General features: G+C 33.8%; 1 protein-coding gene and 1 long non-coding RNA gene across 5 annotated transcripts in view; one reads left to right on the forward strand and one right to left on the reverse strand.

Moving 5' to 3' along the window:
* LOC148235212 (uncharacterized) overlaps positions 1 to 19,253 on the reverse strand; it is a 29,463-nt gene extending 10,210 nt beyond the window's left edge. For all 4 annotated transcript variants that reach the window (XR_015809708.1, XR_015809707.1, XM_088186711.1 and 1 more), the window contains exons 1-2: positions 17,486 to 19,253; positions 13,817 to 13,917 (exon numbers count right to left, since the gene is read on the reverse strand). Coding sequence is in view for 2 of the 4 variants with exons in the window: in XM_088186711.1 (XP_088042837.1) it covers positions 13,817 to 13,917; positions 17,486 to 19,124 (1,740 nt within the window). In the remaining 2 variants the exon portion in view is untranslated. The remainder of the gene's footprint in view (positions 1 to 13,816; positions 13,918 to 17,485) is intronic.
* LOC148235214 (uncharacterized) overlaps positions 9,641 to 20,714 on the forward strand; it is a 54,016-nt gene continuing 42,942 nt past the window's right edge. Inside the window, exon 1 of the long non-coding RNA XR_015809710.1 lies at positions 9,641 to 14,871. This is a non-coding gene — a long non-coding RNA (uncharacterized LOC148235214). The remainder of the gene's footprint in view (positions 14,872 to 20,714) is intronic.

Raw genomic sequence — 20,714 nt, forward strand, 5'->3', positions numbered from 1 at the left:
TCTGATTATAAACCAGAAATTCTCGAACTATTCCTTAAAAGAAATAAAAAATACAGTCTCAAATCTATCCCGAAAATATTTTTTAAAATATGCCATTTCAGTGAAATCATATCGACTGGTCAACTTTTGCCCCCCCCCCTGATAAAATCTAAAATGACGCGCAATTATCTAAATCACTTGCTCCCGCTGTGTTATGTTTTAAAATGAAAAACATGTGTTCATAAATTTCCCTTTCCCTGTTATGGTTAATTATAAATTATTATGTGTAAAATAAGTTACAACCAATAGATGTCACTGCAGCTGGGGCCGTTTTTTTTATAATATAACATTTAATGAACATATAAATAAAAATTCGAGTGCCGCTGCCGGGGCTCGAACCTGCAACCTCAGAGTTACTAGTCTGAAACGTTACGGACTACGCTATTCCGTTACGCTAGAGCTAAATATATTATGATAATAAACATGTATCAGATGTCATAAGTATGATTATGTATTAATGATCCGTAGAAGAGCTTGGAATTATAGTGGTAGCTAATGACAAGACCTATCCCAAGTCGACGCGCCAGTTTCCAAGCGCTGCTCTTCTAGACATAGTCTATTTTCGATCTTCAAAAATGGGATAAGGTCATCGTCGTTTCCAGAGCACCGCTCCAGAACCGCTGCTGTCTTTGTTATAAATAATAAAGGAGCACGCGTCGTTACACGCGAAAGAGCACAAATTTCACCTGTCCACCTACTTGACTATCTGTGTGTGCAACGACGCACGCGCCAAGGAAGTTAGGCAAGTGGATGGACATTTTTTTTAGATCTAGGCGATGAGATTTATTTTTTATCTGATGACATGAAAACATTGGTTAAATCACCGTTAGCAAAGCTGAATGCGAAGTATCATTACTGAGAAATTTTTGATCCAATCTCCTATAGATCATCAAATAGCTAACCTTAACGAACATTAAAAAATGTCTACATAGTTAAACATTATATAAAATAAAATTGTACGGTTAAATTAATTGCGCAATGAAAATGGTTTTGTAATATCTAATATCAACCTGATTGTAAAAATTACGTTTCAGAAATGTTTGTAATGATTCAATATTTTAAATTTGTATCTCTTTCTAAATATTTTATTTCAGCAACTATTTTAACTGATTATATTGTCGCTACACTTAGATAATAAGTGCACCTGAGTATCTTTAAATATATGTTTCGATAAGCTGTGATAAGATAAGTACGTAAATTGCATTTAAAAATGTAATTCCACGACTTCTTGGCCGCTTTAAATTTTGACTTGTTCCACTCTTTTTCTTTTTCAAGAATATAACTAGACATGGTTTTAGATCTCTTCAATGATTCATACTTGGAGCATTCTTCTCCACCACCAGCTCAAAGACATGAATAGAAACTAAGAAAAGCATGTTTACAGACGCATCTAATTGAATCCATGTTAATAGAAAGCTTCCGTTGATTCGTAAAATAGATAATCAAGAGTTACTACTAGTTAGCGCTAAGGAAAACTTGCCATCTATCGCAACCCAACATTGTATCTTAATAATAAATAAAGTGCGTTTTCTCTTGAGCCCATCCAGCATAGCCGACTTTTCGGTTCGCCGGTCTCAAATGGTGTGTGTACACCATAAGCATCCATACTCGTGGAAGTAATTGGAGAACGGTATTTGCGTTTTAAACGTTCACGCTCGGCTCCCATTGCCAACATGCCGCGATCGATCAACAAAAAGCCGCACTCGACATATTCGCACGTGGACCTAGATGATCTAACAAAATTACGCCGTTATAACGAGTCGTTAAAGAAAGGGAAAAGAGCATCGAATCCCGGAGACGTTGCGGTGGTCGCTACAATGAATCATCAAGTCGAAAATAAATTGCAGACAAGAGAGAGTAGCGCGGAACGATTTGGAAGTAGTTTTGGATTATTTTTTTAGATTGAGAAAATCGTGAGGAGATTTTTGGAATTGTGCGCCAATGTCTAGAGAAGCGAGCTTATTTTTAGGGGTGAAACAAGACGATTTGTCTAGGAATAGAAGATTTTTTCTTGAGTCGAATGGAAAATTTAAAAATGCTGGATAGTTTTTAGTAAAATATTTGCGGCGTTTAATTAAATATGTGCACGCAGTACTGTCGTGCAAAATATGTTTAATTATTTCATAAAGAAATTGTATTTTTTTCTTCTTAAGTAAATGGCACGACAGATAAATTTGTCTTTTTTCTTCAATCTTAAAATACAGTTTAAAAGTGTAGACGACATGGCAGTGATTTAAAATATACTTAAAATTCCGTTTTGAAATATGGCTTTACTGAGATTTATAGTGTATGTAACAATTAAGCAACAAAATGTAACTTACAAATCAGTGAGTTGCTAGAGAAATAAAAATGTGGCGACCAACCACAATCGTCATGCCTGCACTACACTCTCTGGAAGTTGGCCAAGGTTGGCCAAGGACGGAGAATATAGTGGGTTACTTCGGTCGAGTTCGGTTCTGCCCGCTCTAAAATCTCTCTGAAATTGTCCGAGGGTACCGAGAACGGGAGGTAAAGTGGGGGTAATTCAGTCGACTTGGCGAGCTTCGAGCGCTTCTAAACATTGTCGGCAAAAGGATCGGAGTCAAAGGGACCGAAGTCGGAGCTGCTCTTTCGAGCGCGAGCGATGAGATACTTCCCCTTTCGCTCTCTCGCGTGTTAAGTGACGACAGTGAGAGAGATAATGATATGGTGTTTCGCAAACTGAGATAGAACGAGTTACTCGGTTCAATTTCAGTATGCGCGTAGGCGTCCTATGGTTAACACGCACGTCGAGCGCTGCATAGTTATAATACCACATGCTTATCGGGGACTTCAACAGACTCTTACTGACATTTTTGAATATTTTAGGGCACCAAAAGGGATTAATTATATTTTTGACAGTATATTCTTCTAACAGATATCGTTATTATATTTTTTTTCATATAAAATTAATAATTAAAAAATAATTAGTGGTACTTGATTTTGTTAAAAAAAATCGTTTCGAATATCCTTATGTATTTTCCTAGATCAGTTTATATAAATGTCACACCATAACGAATTCTTATTTAGAATCGATGGCGACAAATTCTAGGATAGTCACAGATCGTATTCTGAAGTATAATTTTTATGCCTTATGGCATTTTGCAAAAGCCGAAAAAGTTTTCATAAATATTGTATTGGTGAGTGCCCACACAAACTTTTATAATTATCAGTAGCGTAATTTTAATAATATGACAATTTAAAAATTGCGATTATTTGGCACATTTTGCGATCGCGCGCAAATATGCCAGCTGTACGTGACAGAAGCCGCCGTCCGGACGGCATATGAAATTTGCGGCAGTGTGGTCGCTTACTCGAAGTCGAAGGTCTCGACCGACTTCAGTTGTAACTTCGGTTCGGACCACTTTCAGAGAGTGTAGTGCAAGCATCAGAAATTATAACATTTAAAAAGACTCATTATATATATACTAAAAAGGAGTCTTCGTCAGAATAATTATGTTAGTAATCCATTTAATGTTATTATTTGCCACTACATATTTTTGAAAAGCGACACTTTCATGTCTTAACCCATTCACCGCGACCGATTTTTTGCGAGCCATTTCGAAATTTATTAATATGGATGTGTAACTATTCATGTTATATTTTTTTAATATTATGGTTCAATAAATTCAAGTATTTTACAGCCTTAAATTATACTAAGTAACCATATTATTATGCTCAAATGTTTATGGCACCTTTATGTGTCCAATGAATATTGGCGATTTTTTTGATGACTTCTTTAGAAGCCATCCGCGGTGAAAGGGTTAAATAAAACCAAAGCAACAACTCCAACTTAAAGAGGATCTGTGATGTGAAGTCAAAATTTGAGTACAAAAACATATGTGTGTTGTCTTTCCATATGTTGGGTTGCGAAAGAAATATGTTTTTAAATTTTATGTCGGTGGCATAAATAGTTGGAACCCACTACTTTACGGTATTAAAAAACTGGAGCGATATATTTATCATTCTCATTTATTATGGGTTCAAATTTTTCTAAAATTAAATATTAAATAAATAGGTTTAATTGTGTAGAACAATTTTTTTTTTATAAATAAATATCTAAACGTAGCGGAATATTTTCACTAAAAATTAATATTGCTGATATGAAAAAAGGTACGTCATTTGTGGGGGAGGGGGATTTGTTCACCTTGAATTTGGCCAGAAAAATCCATGTAATCATTAAACTAAATACTATGAATCTTAATGAAATAGAAATATTAAAAAAATGCTGAAATGACGACATTAATTCTAAGCCAAAAATTTTCGGGTTATTCCTTAAAGAAAATGTAAAAAAACAGTCGAATCTATCCCAAAAATGTAATTTCAATGAAATCATATCGGAATACATTTTCACAGGTAGATATATATTTTTACCAGTGAAAATATAATTTATCTGCAAGGTGTTATTAAATTAGTTATATAAATATGAATATTACTTCATTTGAAATCATATAAGATTATATGATTTCAACTAAATTAATATAATTTTTTATTTTTTAGTAATATAATATATACATTTACTTACTTATCATTATTTATTTACATGTATAAATGTTATAGTGAAGTCGAAATACATTTTCACCAGTAGATATATATTTCTACTAGCGAAAATATAACTGATTTGATCTAGCGAAATTATATGCTACTCTAAAAGGTTTATGAAACGCAATTTGACAGTTGTAAAACGTACATATGCTATTCAAACCCAAACCCTACCTACAAGAATCAACCAAACTCAACATGATTTACAGTTTTAGGTCAAGTTCAAAATACAAAGTAAACCAACTCATCCCTTAGGGGAAAATATGAGAAAGAATAATGACAAACATCGCATATTGCTCCATAGTTAGTCTGAATTTCGATTTAAAAATATGATAGCTATTTTTACTAATATTACTATGGACTTTTGATATGAGAGTATTGGTTAAAATGTATCAAAACCGAATTTTAGTCAATAGGAGGGCGCAAAAAACAATTATCCCTTCTTAGAAGTCAAAAATCCACGTCAAAAGCAATAAAATCGTGTCGGCACCGTTGCAGTGGGAACGCTCGGTAACGAGCGTTCCCACTGCGACGGTGCAGACACGATTTTATTGCTTTTGACGTGGATTTTTGACTTCTAAGAAGGGATAATTGTTTTTTTGAGCTCTCCTATTGGGCAAAATTCGGTTTATATGTTCCTCTTTTAATTTGTAATATTATCATAAGAATCGTAGTATGAACGCTAGATTATCGAGCGTACCCACTATGACGGCGACAATATGATTTTATTGTTTTTGACGTGAATTTTTGACTTCTGAGAAGTGATAATTGTTTTTTGAGTTCTGCTATTGGTCTAAATTCTGTTTTAGATATGATTCATTCGATTCTTACTTATTGTAAGTTGTAATAATGTTATAAAATATCTTAATATAAACCACAGATAAACTAGTGTCTCCACTATGACGGCGACGGCACGATTTTATTGCTTTTGACGTGGATTCTAAACAGGGACACCCTAGAATTTGGCCAGAAAAATGTCATTAATGATATACTATGAATCTTAATGAAATGGAAATATTAAAAAAACGACCACTGAATGGCCAACTTTTGCAACCCCCCCCCCCCCCTGTATGAAAATCTCTCTTATACAATTTAAAAAATAAGAACATCGATTACAATACATAATACAATATTATGTTGTGCAGCGGCAATTTGTATGATTTTTTCTCAAGCAAAACTAAGTTTTAAGCATGGAATTTTCTTTACAAAGTACATAGTTGTTTAACCCTTTGGATGCGTTAATCAAAAATAAATATTAAATTGTTTTTTTTTTTAAAAATGCAAATTTCTGTATTTAAATGTTCCAATTTTTATTTATTTGAAATTATTCAGTAAAAAAAGATTTTTTTATAAAAATCATTTTTTAATACTGATTTTTGCGTAAAGAGATAAAAAAATAAATCGGGTCACGCGTTTAAAAGGTTAAAATAATAATATTGGCATGATAAAATAGGCAATGCAAATATATCATTTTTATTTTTTTTTCTCTAAAATAAAATGATGAAGAATGCAATTTTTATGTATTTTCTATGACACCTGCTTATATGTTTGAATTGACAGTAATATTAGTTTTCGCGGAACACAGGTTGAAAATACTTAAGCTAGAACATCTTTTCTTCTGGTCTTTTCTGAGCCTTCAAAACTTGTATATAAATATTTTTAAAGAAAATGTCCGATAAGCTACAAAAACGAACTCAAAAAGACACGCTCTAATAGCAACTAACCATTAAAGTCCATTATACTGAAATATTGTTTTTACCTCAATTACAATCCGACATGACCACAAAACACTTGGGTCATTAACGCACCGATAGATTATCTAAAAACATTTTTTTATTCAAGATTTAAAAACTGTATCAATTACAACAGAGATGAGGGAAAGTCGATCTTTTATGCAATTTCTAAAAAAAATCGACAGCACAATTATGATTACACTAGAAACGTTTTACTACATACATTTTTTTAATTTGGCGCTTTTTATGTCGTCATTCAGAAAAGCGTAAAAACGGCGTTCCACCAATTGGATTCGCTCAAATTCTTACGAAAATAAGATTTTTCTAGATCTCTACAAGTGTAGAAAGTAAACAAAAATTGGTATAGCTATACGTTCCATTGCTTTCGATGTTTATCATATACTTCTGGAACGCATTAGCTTTATCTTGAATCTTATACATATATACTCATTTTCGAATTGAAATTCCATCAAGTCTTCCAAGAATAAATCAATCAGAAGTTGTTAAAGTTGTACATATGTATGTACTATATATTTCTATACAATTGAGATTGAAAATCGCTCTACAAGAACCACACTATAGTTTGTTTTGGAACAAACATGACCTACAAAGTGGTATTATTCTAGCATTCTCTTTCTGCTTCCTGTCTTGTTTTTAATTTAATTGCTGCGATTAGCACAAGTGATGTAATACAGATGCGAATACTGGAGATTTGCTTTTTGAGTCTCTTCAAAACGATTACAATAGTCATTCTGCTGAGACTCATCGAATATATTATTTAAGAACAATCAATCCAACCTTGATCCTTTGATTCGTTAATTAATCCGATTTTCATGGAAATTTAGGTAAATTATTAGTCTACAGCAGCGGTTTTAAAAATCGTACCATATCAAAAAATCTTGCTATTCACAAATCCACATATGTATATAATAAATATTAAATTCCTTACTTCTTGATTTGATATATTGTGGTAAATAAAAATGTAGATATTGATAAAATTATTAATTAAAATTTTATGATAAATAATTTATTTTTAATTTTTGATTCCCAAATATGTTAGTTAACTGCGATGGGGAGCTTTCAACGACTAATATATACAATTAAATGTCCATATTTGGCTAGACGGTTATGTAGATATATGCGGTGAAATATGTACATGGCATGCCTATTGAGTTAACGCGTTCTTAACAACTTAAACGCCAGCGACTGATTATTTTATATCAATTTAACGGACTATTTACAATTATTTTTTATTATTAAAAATTATTGTACTAACTTAATTTATAAGTAAACCAAGTATATTATATTTATTTTTAGAAAAAGATACTGACGCGTGAAGAGAAATAACAGGCGACTCATTAAAAAGTCACTGGCATTTAAAGGGTTAATATCCATTGTATAAACGGCACAATAGACCAGAGGTGTAAGTCGGTCGTTAATACCTGAAGGACCTAAGCTCGAATCTCATATGGATCATGTCTGTAAAATTGGAATTAGTAATCAAATATAATTCCGATCGATCATTACAGATTAGGTTTTCATAGTTCTTTTATTATTAAAATAAAATCGAGTTCCAGCGACTTACGGACTACGCTATTCCAGATTTAATTTCAGTATGGAGTCTCACTACTTACTTAGTAGTTATTGATTGTGTTTACTTCGTTACAGCGCATTAGGCCTGCCGTGTTTCAAACAAAGCATTACAATAAATAAGCAAATAATAATAAAATCGCGGAAATATGTTGTTTAAAATAGTTGTGGAGCTACTGGTCTAAAACGTGACATTGTTAAAAGATTATCATAATACTTTTGCATGCGTTTATTATTCAATGGCGAGCCATGAGCTCTCTATTACAGAAAGATGATACCAAAACCGTTCATATACCATTATCAGGTAGCTCATTGATTTTTTCATCATGTTATTAGTGAGTTGCAAGATTCTAATAACATAGAAGATTCATTCAATAGTATTCAGAAAATAAAATCCTAGGTCATGGCCTCCTTCTAGTATAATAACTAATAGTCGCGAGTCGTAGTATTTTAGGAGGAGTCGGAATCGTAAAAAATCGACCGACTTTGACTCTTTTTTATAATTTTCTTTAACACGTTGAAGAGCATTTATTTTTAAGAGTTATATAAACGCTGACTTATTAGAAGTAATTATTTTTTAAGATATAATTCATTTTAAATCACGGATGGAAAAGATTAAATTTAGATTTAAGATGGGATTTAGTCAACCTGACAAAATAAAACCAAAAAAATTTATTTATTTATTTTATAAACATTTTATTTTACTTAACATATATTATGAATATTTTTTTATTAAATTAATTTTTTATACTTACTTTTTTCATACATATATCTACCTATGTAAATTAGGTATACGTGGCTTTTTTTGCTTAATGAATTTTTGAAATCCTTTGATTTTTCTTATAATTTGAAAATTGTCGAGATTATTTTTATTGATTTATTAAAATAATATTATTAAAATTGTTAAAATTTTAAACGACTCCACAACCCTGTTAATTACAGAACCCTTAAATTCCTGTGGCGACGCTTAATTGACTCCCACATCCTTTTATGTGCGGCTTGTCACGTCACAATAAATTATGTAGTGATACTCTGAGGCATACGCAGTCCTTGATGCGACTGGTTTCCGCCACCAAACAAGGCCTGTTTTGCAATTTTTTGGTGGAAAACGACCTTAGACGGCCTCCCTTCCCACCTGAGTCATCGCGCCGCAAGTTCGTGATGTCACTATCGTGATTCATTCGCCGAGTGACCTCTAACCGAAGAAGATTCCAAACCGCTGGATAATCACCCAGCACCACTCTCTCTCGCTTGGGGATCGTCGACCCATTGTTGGTGTCAACGAGTTAACACGTCTATTTAGTGTGGAGCATCCTGACCTTTAGAACAATGGACGAATGATCTTGTTATGATTCGAATCTAGATTTTCAGTAGTAAAAATCGAGTTGCCTTTCTCGTATACGTACATATATACAAAAGTTTAGGCTTACAATACAGGTTGTCACTCTTAAGATTATCTCGAGAGTGGCAACTTTTTTATTTATTATTTTTTCCTACGTTTAGGTAAGAAATATTATTGTAGAGGGTATTGATTAGTTTTGAACTTTATTTATTATATGTTGATCTAGTCCCTTGCTTCATTTTCATGGATTCCTTCCGTTCTTACATTGTTTCAAGTTCATCTTCGGGCACGCTAAAACTGTTATGTCATAACTGTGAATATAAACTTCTTACATAGAGCATGAGAAATTGTATGCAGGTTGTTTTTTTAGATTCAATTTTTTCTTCTTCTTTATATGTTGTCTTTTGACAAAATTTCTTCACCTTTTTGATCATAATCACCTGTTCATAACAGCTTTAGTGCAATAACAATGCCTCTGATGTCATAGCTTTGAGTTTTGCTTCTACGGGAATGTCATTCTTAAAGATCATACATATTGTTGAACTTTGCGTTTATTTTTATATATATTTTAAATGATTATTATTCGTTTTGAAATCACGTACAATTTGTGCAACTACAATAGATGCGTGTTGTTCTTACAGCCTTGTCTGCGTCACGTAGTCTTAAAAGATCAGGTCAAACTCCTGGATTACGGACTTGCATGAACCAAATTTGACATGAATAGATCGTTTTGGTTGATACTCGACGCAGCTTCGCTTGTCGTGTGACCCAAGTCAATATGATCGACTAAAGGCGAGGTGCTTCGCTCTTTCCTATTCTTGACAGTGTCAAATGCGATTCTTTGTGGGCGATAACAGCTACCATTAAATTCTTTGTTCTGTGGTCACCATACAGTTGTTTTCGCCAATGTTTTTTAGCGTTGATACACTATTTTTTTAGGTCTTAAATGCGTAAATTTATTTAATAATAATACAATAAATAACCACCATGTAGTTATTTTGATTTACTATAAATTTCAAATATTTATGGTAAGGTAGTATTGGTATGTGATATTTGAATGTATATCAGCTCATGTTTTAAATGTAATGTGTGGATGGGGAGCAACTTACTTTTTGCCTGGGACACTAAATAAGCTAGTGCCGGCCCTGCTTTATTTATATACATTATATATCAAAATAGGTAGATTCTACGCGTTCCGTTAATTACCATCAGCGAACAAGACGGGTAGATACTATCTGACTCATCGGTTGAGTGTTGAAATTATATTTTGTCGGTTAAGGATCATAAAATAATTTAAGTTTAAAGGGTGAAATACATTGCGATCTTGGTTCAGTTTGGCATGGTGTATTTATAGGAATTGGCGCTCTGACCTAAACAAGCCACGGCGCACCTCAGACAAGTGATATCATCATATCCAAACACACAATGCATCACCTGCAGACGGCGACAATAGGTAAGCGACAGGTGTAACCATTGTGGAGCGAAATAGGGGAACGCAACAATGGCGTCAGACACGAACGCCTCTGTTTGTGTGCGCTGCTGGTGATCTGGTGATTCACACTTGTCTCGAGCGAGGGTTTTATGGCATGCGGGAAGTTCAAGTTTGAACGTTGATTGTTTCATGACAGCGGCGTGGCATATGATTATAGGAACGTTTACTAACTGTCTGAACAGGTTCAGATTTAGATGAAGCGACATATGCAGAACAACAGGAATGTCGGAAAGCTTCTGACATAAATATACATTCATATTAGATTCTGGCGATCATGTACTATTTTCACAAGTCTTTATAAACAATAGTTTAAAACGATAAAAACGCGATGGAACGATAAGGCAAGATTTATGCGGTAGTTTAACTACATAATTAACGTTCCAAAGATCACATACGTTGATTCGTTCAGAGGACGATGGTATCAATGATGTATGAACATCCTCAAAAATTAATCGTGTGAACTATAATATTTGACACTCATGGGATCGGCTGATTTAGGCGAGAATTCAAGGGGCAAAGTAAAAAGCAATATACAAAGTAATCAGAGAGGTGTTTACATACTTTTTTGTTGTTGTATTTTTAATGCATGCAATTATATTTTTAATTAAACATTCTTAAACGGCAATAAAGTGGTCATTGTGCGCTAAGTTTCACCATAGAAATTGACTATGTTAAGAGAAATTGCGGCATTTTTTTAATCTCCATATGCGCGGGCAAACTTTCGGAATATTTTTGAGTTGAAAGAAAAATTCTGCTAAGGCAAAACCATTTTTTTACTTCAATCACTACCCATATTTGCGAGTCAACTTTTATGATATTTAAAGAGTGTAAAACGACACATTATATATTAATAACTGGTTGCACCCGTAGTGTTTTGGGTACATCGAAACACAGCTGCTCTTATCAACAACAATAACAAGTGTCCACAATTGACAGATGGATGCATCGTCGTTAGTTATATAGATAATACCTTATCATCCAGCAAACACGTCATTGACATCAAACATCGCCGGCATGATTCGATTTAATTAGAAAGTAACTAATATGTCAGTTTTTATAGATATTAGCAAACAATGCTTTCTAATACGCACACGATTGTTTTTTTTATCTTCTAGAATGGAATTAGGCTTGTCGATTTTGGTTTACAGTATAAATTTGCTCTTGGCTGTGCTTCCCATCCGTCAAGATCTTCCAATTGAGGAAAGACGAAAGCCAACAGAGCGAGGCGGACGCAATTTCACTAAATTTTTGACGCGCTCCAATGAATCATCAATGTCGGCACGTGGGCTGTAATGATTTATAGATCTGTACATGTACGTCGATTACGATAATTATTGATTGTGCGCCTTATGATTAGTCATCAGCCATAAACTAAGATTTGGAAGTGATTTTCTTATTATCTTAATACGAGCTAATTTACTTTTGAGTATTATGAAAGAGAAAATACTTTAATCCAATTGCAGATGAAGATCTAAAAGCTATCAGCAGAGGTGTATTAAATCGTTTCTAACTAGTCACGTAAGTGGCAGATATGTTTATATGCAATTAACTCAAATCGGACGTATACCATTATTCTGAAGAAAAAAAACATTTTGTCGTATTCGTCACTGATGATGACATAAATGGGTTTGACAAAGTTGCAATGTCTCATCGGAATATATTATTTTATCATCTTTAATGTCAAATACATTCAGAGAAGTCACCGATTATTGGCCTTTTTTACCAATAAGACATAAATGTCAAGATCAGAATGCTTCCATGATTGGAAGCAAATAATTGTGGGTACATTGCGGTCAATGGTACTTCTCTCTCGATTGTTGGTAGCAATTTACCGCTTTAGCCGCTGTGACACATCAGAATTAGCATGATAAATCACAAAGAGCCATTATTTTCTAAGCGGAGCAAGGCTGATCTATAGATCGGTGATTCGTACGCAATTACGTACGCAATTTTCACTCATCCGCCATCTGCGAGAGCCTTTCTAATTTTATCCAGCCGTGGAGATACGGTTTCGACGGGGTCATTGCGAATTTCTCTCTACACTGCTTCCAGAGTAGTGGTTCTGAATTTAAAACGATAAAACCTTTTGTGACATATATAAAAAAAATTCAAAGTAAAAAGGTGTAGCTAGAATTATTATTACTTTTGCCATAATTAAATCAGATAGACATTGAACATTATGCTTTTTTTCACAAAGAAAAAATCTGCAAAATTCATCGCTATTCAACAATAAAAAATATGATTAATTATGGTAAACAATGCAACACAAAAAGACTATATTTTCCAATAAGTATTTGTATCTTAGTAATGTGTATGTTACAGTGAATGTGTATTTTTCAGTGAATATAATAATATAAAAATAGAATTTCACTAACTAGGCAAATGTATCAAATAATTGATTTATGATTTCACTGGGCAATATTAGTTATTTCACATTTTGGCATTAACAGGTGATGTGTCGCCCTACTAATATGTTTTGAAAATATAATTTACCTAATGGAAGTTGAAAAAACTATATTTAGTTTTAGAACTTTCACTGGGGTCAAATCGGGTTTGGGTTTGAACAGTAAATGGAGGTATCAAATTGAGTTTTAACGACAGTATCATTGTTAATCATAAAAATATTATCATTTTTTTTAGCACAAAGTTTAATTAGTTGATTTATATATGTATAACATAAATTTAAGTTCTGATTTACAATCGGTAATTATTTTTATTTTAGCACTTGTAGTTTCGAACCCGTAACTTCAAAGTTACTAGTCTGAGACGTTACGGACTACGCTATTCCGTCCTTTTTTTTTGGGGTGGGAGGGGTCTGACTTCTGTAGGGTATTAAGCGAAGCATCACTTCGCTTCTTACTTGAAACAAACGATAAATGAGTCGAGCTCGCACCAAGCGGAGCTACGTCTAATCGACTGAGACGAATCTTAAAGGCACGAGAAAGCAGCAGCTTTTACACAAACTTAAAGATAATAACGCCGCGCATTTTAAAACTTAAGGTTTGATTTGAACTTGTTCTAAGCAATCGATATTATAAAAGGTTTTTCAAATTTCCTTACCGGTACTGTAGCTCTCTGTCGCGCTAGGGTGCTCATCGGGCTCGGTATCTTGGTGGGGCTGTCGCAGGGCGAAGTTATGCTCTTCGACGGACTGGTGATACCTAAAACAGACGTGTATTTGCGTTCAAGTGGTCCTTAAAGCGATTTGGCGTGCCAATCTAATGGAATACACTCCTGCTTCACATCATCCTCGAGTACTTTTACTTGTGAGGTGAAAGACTTGCCGGACGACGGTCGTTGACTGGCGGAACGCCCTCTTCCTTTTCGCCACCAAGATCGCATTACCATGTAATTAATCCACGTGACAAAAAGACATTCCGCCCTAACGATCTACCCGGGCAATACGCAGAAGTCGATTATGTTCGTAAAGCATATAATTTGCCGTATCCTTAATTGGAAGCAATCAAAAGTTTACAGGAATTCTGATTTTGATGGGTATGCGGTCTTTTAAACTACCATCGATCATTTCAGAGTTTATATTACTATATAACAATGAATAATATTCATACAACGCTCTCGCTGTAATACATATTTTTAATTAATTACTCATTAAAATTCTGTCCTGTTATACGCACTCGACATATTCTTCTCATAACTTTCATCTTTATTGCATAAATTCATGTACTTTCACTTCCTCACGCACACTCACATTAGTTAATAGTGATTAAATTTAATAAGACGTATTAAAATAAATATTAACCACTAATAAGGCACGGTCTTTTGCTTATACTTAATTGTAGTATTCATTCAAAGTATTAACAGCTACCAATAAACAACTTGGAATCTACATATACTAATTTCTAAAATAAATAATAATTATAACACAAGGATTCCCTAATGTAATATGCTACATACACCATTATCTCATTTTGAAAGTATGTGAAAGAGTCATGCTTAGTCATTCTAATGGCATTGTTCGATTTTAGACTTTTGAAAGATCATAGTTAATTCAGATAATTTTGCATAAAATATTTACTTTTACCACCTGATTTAATATTTATTTATTTATACCAGCACAATAGACGAATGGTATGACTCAATTGACAATATTTTTAGTAATTTATTCAAAAGTGACGATCTCTCATTTTTATTAAAATTGACTCAATGCGACTCAATAAGTGATAAAATGTTTGTTAATTTATAAGTTCAAAATTAGCTTCAAATTTTTCTCACAAAAAAATATGATTGACTTACTTTTTCACAAAGTAAATATGAGTCATTCAAAAACAAATGCGGTAATCTGTCAATTTTACCGAAATCAAGTTACAATATTTGTGATAATTTCTTGGATTAAAATAGTGCAATAAAATCCTCCCCTAAAAATATCACTTTATCTTTGGCTCTAGACATAGTTCATATGAGTCAGTCAAAAGAAAAAATGTATTTGCCATTTCTAAAAAGTCCTGTATATTTGTTTCGAAATTAAAGTCAGAAAAATGCATGTCATTTAATTAAATACTATGAATCTTAATAAAATACATATATTAAAAAAACTGAAATGACGACCTTGATTCTAAACCAGAAATTCTCGGTTTATCCCCCAAAGAAAATCTAAAAAAAGGTCCGAAAATATTTTTTAAAATGTGTCATTTCAGTGAAATCATTTTTACCGGTAGATTTATATATTTTGACCAATGATAATTTAATTTATCTGGCAGTTGTTAGTAAAATTATTTAATTTCAACTTTTCCATTTGAAGTAGTATAAACATTTACACACTTATCATTATTTATTTACACGCGATGTATAAATGTTAAAGTAGATATGTATTTTTTGGTGAAATTATATTTTCACTAGTGAAGTCCAAATACATTTCTACTAGCAAAAACATAATTCAACTGATTATATGCTGCTCTAAAATATCTATTAAACTAAATTTGACAGTTGCGAAACGTCCGTTTGCTGTTCAAACGCAAACCTTATACAGTGAAAGTTTCAAAGCTAATTATAGTTATAGAACTCTCATTGCGTCAAGTCTAAAATAAAAATTAGGCTAACTCATCTCTCAGGCGAAAATTAGCGGATGTAAAAATACAGACAGGCGTTACATTTCGCATATTGCTCTATAGACATGAGTGTTTATCAAAGTATATTCAAACCATTTCTGATATAAGAGCATCGGTCAAAGCATATTTAAATCGAATTTTGATCAATAGGAGGGCGCAAAAACAATTATCACTTCTCAGAAGTAAAAAATTAACGTCAAAAGCAATAAAATCGATAATTGTTTTTTGCGCTCTATTGGGCAAAATTCGGTTTATATGTTCTTCATTTAGTTTACAATATTCTCATAAGAGTCGAAGTATGGACGCTTGATTACTGAGCGTACCCACTACGACGGCGACGGTACGATTTTATTGCTTTTGGCATTGATTTTTGGCTTCTAAGCAGGGATAATTATTTTTTACGCTCTCCTATTGGTCAAAATTTGGTTTAGATATTCTTCATTCGATTCTCACTTATCGTAAGTCGAAATATTGGTATAAAAGTAAAAAAAAATAAAGGAGCATTATTCTGCGACGGCACGATTTTATTGCTTTTGACGTGAATTTTTGACTTTTATTATTATAACAAGTCTTAATATGCTAGATAACAGAGCACTTTCACTGCGACGGCATGATTTTATTGCTTTTTTAATTTGGACAGAAAAATGCATGTCATTTAATGTACTACTATGAATCTTAACCCTTTAAGTCAATCTTTCACTGTTTTGTAGTACCCCAGATAGTTATATATTTACATATATAACTAAAAAAAATAAAAAAATACATAAATATATTTTTTTTAATTTTATGATGATAAATTATTTTTAGAGAAAATAATACCAATAAATTAAAGAGTACGAAAAAAAGAACATAACAAAAAATATTTTGTATTTATTTTATAAAAAATATGGAGAGCCTCTGAATTGATATAAGAAATTTCCACAAAAGCCGAATAATACGTAAAAAATATGTAATATAAAATAACGTAATTTAATAGTAGAAAACTATTAAAACATTCAAATCGCTTATTTTTTTCTATAATTGACTATTAATGCAACATAGAAAAATAAATAAACAGAAATAATTATGAAAAAATATATAAAATAAACTCACTCCCAGATATATACTAACAAACTAACAAATCTATATAAATTAGCTCACTACTCAAAGGGTTAATGAAATGGTAACATTAAAAAAAAACTTTTAAAGCTGAAATGACGTTTCTGTAGGTTACAGAAAATGGTAAATGATTTAAAAATACATTGAAAAGTATTTATGTAAACTAACGAAACAGCTTAAATCAGCGCGAAATTGTATATGTGAAAAAAATTGCTGCACATTATTATTACATAACAAAGAAGCAAAATAAAGATTAAGTGACCCAAATCGCATGAATGAAATATATACATACATATACAAATATTGCGAATGAATAGGCACATTGTTGCTGACTGCTTAATATTATCATATCAATCATATCAAATTATTACTAGAAAATGTGAATTTTTCGTTACTTTTATATTGTCCATTCATTCCACTTATGCAAGTAACCATTCTATGCTAGTATTCATTACATATAGTATTGAATTTCAATTCCATAATCCTATTTCTTTGATATGTATCGAATATCAAGAATTGAAGCGGTGTGTATTCCATCGATTCGCCTACATTAATTATTGTATACCTTTGACTAAAATCGAATGTCTAGGACTGATCGGAGGTAGTCCCGCCAGCATGTTATCTCCGCCGGCCATAGCCGTTTCCTTGTTGTGTTTTTTGACACTCTCTGCCCATTCTTGTATCCAACTTTTATCACCTTGACACCGATTCAGACTCAAATGAGACAGTTTACCGACCAAAATCTGCTCCGGAGTCTGATAACTGTTCTTCGCGTTATCCTGGGACGGAGTGAAGCAATCGTTCGACACGTTCTGGCAAACTAGATTATCTCTAGGAATACGATGAACGTATTCGCTCGAATCGATATTTGACTTAGTCAAACTATTCTTTCTGGACAACTTTTTAGACGATATGTCCGATTTGGTATATTTTTGATTGACGGAGCATAAGACGCCAGAGGCCGTGACGGAAGTGAACGATCCGACGTCCAGCGAATTCTCCGGCGTCTTGGGTTTCTGGAACGTCTTCTCGCTGATGTTTTTCACCCTAGATTTGATCTTATCTAAATACGTCTTGGCGGATTTGACCGATTTGAGCGGTTCTATCGATTCAGTCGGAGATTCATAGCAACACGATATCTCTAAAACGTTCTTATCGGTCGATACTTTTCTGATGGGATCCGGAATTGACTTGGCTAATAACAATTCTTCTCTAATGTTGCTGCCGAACGAACTTCTCGGTTCTTTCGTGATGACTAAATCGGATTTTTTGATTTTGTTCAGAGCTTCTTTGATGGGCTCGTCGAATTCCCGCAGGCCGAATACGTCGTCGATGTTCATCTTGGCTTTTTGTTCTTCCGTATAGTTATCGGCTTCGATGGTGTACGTTCCGGCTTCGCTGACGGTGGACGACGGCGATGCGTTTCCGTCGTCTATGTTGAGATCTGATCTTAGAGGTATTCTTAAAGGCGTTCCAGGCGTTAATAGCGTATTGTCCGGAGTTAATAAATCTAATTCCGGACTCGAAGTATCGGCTATCATCGGTATATCGTCTAGATTGCGATCCGAAAAACTTTTTATATGATAGCTCGAAATGGAATTGAAGGAAGGATTATCGGGCGTGACTCGGTTCAAAGAGGCGGTGTGCGTTTGTTTCAACGGCAGATTTAAAGCTTGTCTCGACGGTAGTACGTCGCTTCTGGACATGATGCTATCTACTATGGGACTTTTTGATTTTTTCAGCATGAAAGACGTGATCGCATCCGGTGATCGTTTTTCGACGGTGGGCGTGTTGGCCGGAGGATCGTTGCTGAAGTTCTTCTTTCTGAACGAGTCTCTATCGCCTCCGGGCGGTGAGAAAAATTCGCCTTTGGGCGTCCGGTCCTTTTGTTTGGACGGAGCGAAGAACGAGTCTTCTTGGTCCGAAGAGAAGTAGCCTTCCGAGTGATATCCTCGCGTTTTACGGGGCAGTTTAGCGCTCATAGGCGGTTTTCTCTGCGGGGCCGGAGACGGTCTTTGCCAGCTGGCCGACATGGACTGGACCCTCTGGTGTCTGGCTAGGGATTTCTTGACTAAATTTTCGTATCTCTGAGTGTCCACGACTTTGCCGTCGTTGAAGTCTATGGTGAAGGCCATCGCCGGAAGAGGCTTCGGAGACTCCGGGTCCGAAGGGGCTCCGCCCTCGGGGCTATTTTTTTCATCCATGGCTCGGGGTTCGGGGACCGTCACGCGAGCATCGTATCGGCGAACGCGACGAGAAAAAACGCGACGAGGCGGCGGCGGGCCCTCGGGCCGCGGCGCTCGCCTCCGCCCTGACAGCGGCTGACGACAACTGTCGACCGAACGCGAACGGAGGGTGGTCTCAACCGACGAAAACACGGCCATTCGTTCGTTCTTTGTTTACGTCCGGCTCTTGTGTAAAAATTTACTTTTATTTGGAGAAAATACAGATTTCATGCAATTTTCTAATAGGAATCCAAGTGGAAAAATAAATGAATCTCTTTTTGCTACTTAATTTTTTAAATTATGCCACTTGTTTTTTCGATATACAAAATTCATCGGCTGAACAATATAGAATACAAATTGTCAATTTTATCGACCTACAGTGCAAATTGTTCGCTTAGTAGGACGATAAAATTGGCCGTAATCATTCCGTAGATTTCGATACACAGTTCGTATAGTAATGTTATTTCTGTAAAACAATTGTACAATTTTAACGCCCTGAACAGTTCTTAAGCGATGTGTTGTTGCAAAATAACATTTAATACTTTGACAATTCGTGATTATTGACAGCTGTCTGATTTACAGTACTGATAACATAGAAAACTCAATTTATATCATTCTGTAGTTTTATAACATAATAATTGTGAATAATGTTCCTAAAAATTGGAAAAAAAAGCTTAAATTTTAAACATATATTTGATTATTTCGATATTTTCAACCTTGAAGGTGTATTGTAGTGCAATGAACGTCACAACTTCCACTTTTTATACAAAACTCACGCACGCTGAACTAACAAAATCATGCTGTAGTAGATGACAACCAGTTACTGTGCCATTATATATTATTTTTTTGTTTATTTTGTAAGAAATGAACCGAAATATTTATTTTTACAGCCGATTTTTGTCTATGTGACATAAACAAAAAACCTTGAAATGATCATTGCCGCTTCAACAAGAACATGCGAGACAATGAATATTCTCACCCGCTCGTATCGTTTCTCTCTCGCATACATTTATATACGTAAACAATGCATTCACAAAAATAATGCCGATGCACTATTGCAGTACGAATTTTTAATGTATCAGTTAACAGCAAACTGTCTTTGGATTCGGTACTCTCACAATTTTTCATTGTGACTTTTTGAAAATTTAAAATGAACTACGAATCTTATTCTTCTACTTCGTTAGAAAGATATAGTCTTGTTGGTATGAAACCAAAGAAAACTGCCCAAAAGAAGTTTGCTTGACATTATGTTATTATAATTTGTTTGGATGATTTCATTCTTATTAGCTAAAATTTGTTTTTTATTCATTTTAAGATATAATTCCGCATCTATAAATATAGATTTACCAATATCATACGTGATGGAGTATTCCCTCCCAAATGCGATTTCATCAATTCAATTGCCATCGAATGTTCTCAAATAATTCGATGAAACCTTCATTATATAAAAAAAACACCAGTTAGCATTTAATACAGGATTGGCAAACAAAAACACCAATTTCTTTAAACAACAGGACTTTATTTCGATGAAAAATAATTTAAATATAAGTGAATCTTATATGATTAAAC

Source organism: Plectrocnemia conspersa, unplaced genomic scaffold (assembly GCF_051122295.1).
Source record: "Plectrocnemia conspersa isolate PC_06_02 unplaced genomic scaffold, ASM5112229v1 ptg000005l, whole genome shotgun sequence".
Lineage (NCBI taxonomy): Eukaryota > Metazoa > Arthropoda > Insecta > Trichoptera > Polycentropodidae > Plectrocnemia > Plectrocnemia conspersa.